Source organism: Nyctereutes procyonoides, unplaced genomic scaffold (assembly GCF_905146905.1).
Source record: "Nyctereutes procyonoides isolate TBG_1078 unplaced genomic scaffold, NYPRO_anot_genome, whole genome shotgun sequence".
NCBI lineage: Eukaryota > Metazoa > Chordata > Mammalia > Carnivora > Canidae > Nyctereutes > Nyctereutes procyonoides.
In genome coordinates, this window is record NW_026575031.1 from 2,011,791 (window position 1) to 2,017,762 (window position 5,972).

At 51.3% G+C, this 5,972-nt stretch overlaps 1 protein-coding gene across 1 annotated transcript; it reads right to left on the minus strand.

Moving 5' to 3' along the window:
- Positions 1-337: 337 nt before the first annotated feature.
- On the minus strand, positions 338-2,524 carry GJD2 (gap junction protein delta 2). Its single transcript, XM_055316856.1, has 2 exons — positions 2,447-2,524; positions 338-1,381 (listed from the first exon to the last, which is right to left on the minus strand). Exons 1-2 carry the CDS (start codon positions 2,515-2,517, stop codon positions 487-489), a joined length of 966 nt encoding a protein of 321 aa, XP_055172831.1. The 5' UTR covers positions 2,518-2,524; the 3' UTR covers positions 338-486.
- Positions 2,525-5,972: the final 3,448 nt, after the last annotated feature.

Genomic DNA, 5,972 nt, shown 5'->3' on the forward strand with positions numbered 1-5,972 from the left:
GGAAAAAAGCTGGCATGCTATCCTGGGTTGAGGGAGAGGGGCATGCTGATGAGGGAGGTACACAAAAGATGCCTCAAGGATGTTTGTCCTGCAGCCCAGGATGAAGGGATGTGTTGAGATAGGTCACCAATTTTACCAATGAAGTATTTGTCTCACACCATTCACGAGGATATAGAGCTCAGCAGAGCTAAGTCCTACTTTGTAGCTGGGCCAGTACACTGGTATCAGGATCAGATTGGGCCACAAATGAAAAGGCCCAAAGAAGTCCAACTCATCCATCTCCTCACTTTACTCGGTGCTTTCTGTAGGAACCGATGGTGTGACCTGTGGTAACGGTTCTACTTTTTCTCCTCTCGCACTGATGCAAGGTCTTCTCTCAACCAGTCTTGTCCTATGTCTCAATGGTGAGGGCAGCTAGAGCCACTCTCTGAGCAGTTCTGCCTTGGGGCTTCTTTCATTCCCCGGGCCTTCCTCAAACCTGTCCCTTCACACATAGGCAGAGTCACTGGACTGAGTCCTGCCAAAATTGGGAACACTGACCCGGGGCAGGTCCTTGTTGCGGATCTCATAGACTGACTTCCTCTTGGCCTGGGCCCCTCTCACAGCCAGCTTGATCTTGCGCCATCCCAGGTGGTTGAGTTCAGCCAGGTTGAGCACAACACAGATGCCACTCACAGCAAACATGAACACTAGAAAGACAGTCTTCTCAGTAGGCCGGGACACATAACATTCCACTTCCTTGATGCAGGGGTAGCGGTCACACTCATACAACCCCGGGACACTGAAGCCATAGAGAAAGTATTGGCCCACCAGAAACCCAATCTCCAGGGCGTTTCTGAACACCACTTGGATAATGTAGAAGCGAGAGATGCCTTCCTGCCTTCGGAGCTTGGATCGTGCTGCAGTGCGCAGCCCTGATGGGTGTGGGGTCAGCTCCTTAACCTCTAAACAATCTGGCTCCGCTTCCTTGCTGGTGTTCTCTGTGTTCTGCAGCACCCCATTGACAATGGCATTTTGCAACTTCTTATCTTCTCGTTTGCTACTGCCACTGGCTCCACTCCCGGTTCCTCCAGGACCCCCCATGGACTCAGGGGGTTCCCTGTCCAAGGCTAGGAAGACAGTAGAGTAGCGGCGTTCTCGCTGCTTAGCAGACTGGTGCACAGAGTAGGTGATAAAGCAGAGACTGGGGGTACACACCATTATTATCTGGAAGACCCAGTAACGAATGTGGGAGATGGGGAAGGCGCGGTCATAGCAGGCCTGGTTACAGCCGGGCTGCAGAGTGTTGCACACAAACATGGTCTGCTCATCATCGTACACTGTCTCCCCCACAATGGCCACAATGAGGATCCGGAATATCACCACCACAGTCAATAGGATCCTGAGCAAGGGAAGAGGGAGGGAGAGAGGTTCTCAAGGGTTGAATCACTGGCTTAGGAAACCCCCTCCTCCTTTCCCTGCCCTGGTGTTTGCCAGTCTTTGGCTGGGGAGCTGTCCATCCCTGGGTGGTACTGACCTGGGAATCTAGGAAATCTTTTCTGGCTCTACCCCTTCTGCTTGCTGGTAGTCTGGGAACACTTCATATCACAAGGGTGTCGTGTGTGTGTGTGTGTGTGTGTTGTGTGTGTGTGTGTGTCCATACAGTAGACACAGTGTGCTGCATCAGATAGATTTCATCTGTATACGTGGAATGGACAGAGCCAAAAGACACGTCTTCACTCTGGATATGGCAAATGCACATGGAATATCTGAACAGAGTACATGTTTCAAAGTCTACACATAGAGTGTGCATATAACCATCCCAAGTGAATAGTTCAGCCTCAGTATAAATATTGAACTTAATGCTTTATATAAACAGCTAAGATTATATATCCATACATACATGGGTATATATAGTGTATATACATATGAATATAAATATGAAGACACAAGTGTTATCGATTGGCAGTGTGGGGTTCTGACACCATAAGTTTTAACATCCAAATCAGTTTAGCTTAATAAATATTTTTTGGCGGGGGGGGGGGAGATACATCTGCTCCAAAGAGCAAATCCATTTCCCCCATTTGCCCTTCTCTGTCCAAACACAATCCTGCCTTCCTTGTAGATTCTATTTAGGGAACCGGATGGAGATTGGCTCCGACTCCGGGGAGTGGGGGTACCACGACTGAGCCAACAATTCCTTTTCTAATGGGAGAAGTCAAACCCCACCCCCCACCCCGTGGGGCTTCAGGGGGAAGGGATGGAGAGTTTGGTCAGAAGCAGCTGGGGAGGGGGGCATCACTGGGCATCGGGTACACAATTACCCGGGGACACGGGCGCCCAGACCGAAGACGACTGGAAGGGGGCAGTGGACGGGCTGGGGACTGCTGGGGCTGGGGCTGGACGTGGGAAGGGATTCCCGGGGGTCGCCCGACGGGACCCGCTGGCGGCCGGCTCCGCGCCTTACCTCCCGATCATAGTGGAGTGCTGCTGCACCGCGGCTTCCAGCAGCCTCTCCAAGATGGTCCATTCCCCCATCGCTGTGCATCCGGAGGCAGCAGACAAAGACTGGGCAGCACCGGGCACGTTCCCGCTCCTGGCCCCTCCCTGGGCCGCACCTCCCGACTGGGAGCGTAGCCCCCCGATTAAAGAAGCAAACGAATTTAAAAAAAAATCCAGGAGTCCCCTCTCCTGTATTGCACTTAAAAGAGGGCAATGAGGAGGAGATCGCAGCGCTCCCCGACGATGGGGCAGCCGGCGCGGTGGGGAGGCGGGCGCGCACCTCCGCAGCGTCCCGGGATCGGGTCTGGAGCCCGCGGGTGCCGGGCGGGGCGCGGTGGGCAGCGCGGGGGCCGCGAGCTCTCGGCTGCTCGAGGGAGGGCTCTCCCCGGGGCTGGGGCCTCCCGCGGGCACCTGCGCCCTGCGCTGCCGCCTGCGAGGCCCGGGCGGAGCGCTCGGAGCGGGCTGCAGCGCTCGGGAATCCGCGGCCGCCGCCTCTAATCCGCCCTTAAGTAGTCTCCGCCTGCGTCACGCCAGGTCGGCGGAGGGGAGCGGAGCGCGCCGCGCGGATGGGGAGCGCGCCAGGCCCGGGGCAGGGGACGCGGGGCGGGGGATGCGCGGGGCGGGGGATGCGCGGGGCGGCGGGCGCGAGGCTGCGGGCCGGACCGGGAGTGCGGCGACTTCGGGAGCAGGGGTCCCCGCGCCCCTCGGGGCTGGGCGGGGCGCGCAGGTGACCTCACCTGACCGCGGGGCCCGGGAGGAGGGGGCCGGGGGCGGGCGCGTGGCTGAGTCGGGAGGGGTGCGACTTGGTCGCGGGGCTTTTCCACGTGCGTCCCTCACCTTTTGCTCCTCGTCTTCGGGAGGACGAGCCAAAATCCCTCCCTAAATGGATACGCCGGTTAGGGGAAGGAGCGGGGCAGCGACCGCAGGACACTTTTAATGGAACCTCCCTTGGCGAGGACCGAGTGGCGAGTGGCGGAGAGCGAGCCTGCGTGCAGCTCGGTGCCTCCGGGTCCGGGTCCGAGGCCGCGGGAGCAAGGCTTGAGGACGGTGCATTCAGGCCGGAGCTTCAATGCAGGTGTGAAGCTGCTTCTGAGGAAGGGGTCTGGACCCAAGTCTATACCCAGGTAGTCACCCGCGTGGGTAGGCGCGTGGCCGTGATTTAAAGTCTTGCTTCCCCCAGCACAAACGCAGATGCTCTGCGATTTTTTTTAAAGTTGTGGTTTATGTGTTTATTTATTTCCAGTGGGGCTACTTCCCAGGTTAACCCCACTGAATTCTGAATCTGAATTTAAGGAGGCCCCCGTGTTCTACGACCACAAACAAAACCACTGACAACCTCACCCCATCTTGACTTCCCTTATACGGCCTTGGCTTTCTCCACTCTAGCAGCAGATCCTGGTTTCTGTCTTTAAATTTACATTTTGTTGTCAGTTCTATCCAGAGCCACTGTTTAATTGGTTGCTACAAAATAGAGACAATCACACCAGGCTGCTAATTAGCTCAGGGGTCAGTATTTGAAACACAGTAGATGAGAGTGATTCACATAAATGTACCCAAAGCACAATGGGTAAGTAGTTGTCACCCTTTTAAACACACGACTGTAAAGGGTTGCTAACTCATTCTAGGAGCCTTAATTACCCATGGGGATCATAACACATATGTGTGGTACATAGATTACACCATGATAAGCTTTCAGTTTTAGAGCAACCAAGGTGGTTGAGTAGCAGGTGGTCCCCAGGACTGGGAGGAAGGGTACCAGGCATGGGCTTGAGTCCATTCATAGTGCACTTTTGTGTAAAGTGACTTTCAAAACACAACTCAATATTTAGAGCAAGAGGGATCAGTGAGATTTCTCCTTAGGCCAGACACCTTTACGAAGCAAAGAAGTGAAAGAGTCTACTAAAAATGGGAAGGAATAGGGTATAAATGGAACATTAGGGCTAAGACAGGTGCTCCTTATTTCCTGCTGGGCCGAGAAAAGACACAAAGATGAGGGTGGATGTATATCCTATTATCCAACTTACTCCCAGATCAAATGATAATCACCAGGCTCAGACTGTGTGTTTTCTTGGAATTCCCTCCTACTTTCTCAGACTCTGACTCCCTATATTCTCTCCTTTGGCAGACACTTTTGGAGTAAGGGATCTTATACAGGGGTGAATGAGTGAGACAGTCCCAAGGAAATCTGACATCTTCAAGTCTCCTAAAATAGGCCTCACAACTCAAAATCGTTATGTTCTATACATGTGGCTTTACCAAACCCTTAATGGACGATGATTCTAAGGCTATAAATTACAGGAAATAAATTTTAAATATTCTTACAAAGCAATTTCCAAGCACTAAGTTTTGATTACAGTGTCAATCCTTAGTTTGTTGTTTTAAAATACAGTTTAATATGTCATGTAGATTTGACATGCAAACATGTGTTGAATGTATGTAACACATGAATATAAACACAGAAATATCTTTTTTTAAAAGGTTTTATTTATTCATTCATCATAGACATAGAAAGAGAGAGAGAGAGAGAGGCAGAGATACAGGCAGAGGGAGAAGCAGGCTCCATGCAGGGAACCTGATGCGGGACTCGATCCCAGGACTCCAGGACACGCCCTGGGCCAAAGGCAGGCGCCAAACTGCTGAGCCACCCAGGGCTCCCCTAAACACAGGAATATCTATATGTAGAACCTATATTTTAAAACTCATCTAAGGCGCCAAACCGCTAAGCCACCCAGGGCTCCCCTAAACACAGGAATATCTATATGTAGAACCTATATTTTAAAACTCATCTAAGGCGCCAAACCGCTAAGCCACCCAGGGCTCCCCTAAACACAGAAATATCTATATGTAGAACCTGTATTTTAAAACTCATCTATTAGATTTGGTAGCCTGTTTTTAGAAAAAAACCTCACCCCCACACCTTGAAAACAGTGAACTGTTTTTTGTTTTTTTCTTTTTTTAAAAGACATCTATCCATTGTGGGAGAGGGAGGGAATGTGAGTTGGGGGCGAGAGTGGAGGGAAAGAGAGAACTCCCAAGCAGAACCCCCACTGAGCGGGGAGCCGGTCTTTGTCTTCGAGATCCCAGGACCCTGACATCATGACCCAAGCTGAAATCAAAAGCCAGACAGCCAACCAACTGAGCCGCTCAGGTGCCCCAAACTGTTTCTTTTTTAAAAAATTACTCATAAGTTTCTTTACTTACTTTATATTTCCTTTTGTGAGTATAATCAATGCCACATTCAATTAACAATTTGCCGTGATAGTGTTGCATTAAATATGGAGAGGTTCTGTGTAAAGCTGGACATTTCTACATTTCCTCAGAGCTTTCTCTCATCTAGCTGATTCTCACTGTCTCAATTCCCCTCTGATTGAAGATCCCCTTTTAAGTCAACTGGGAAGTTAATTTCTTTAGCTTTTATGTAAAACTCATTTTGCTCTATGAAAGTCATGATTACGGATGGAAAACAACGAAGCTCATAGAATAAACTTTGC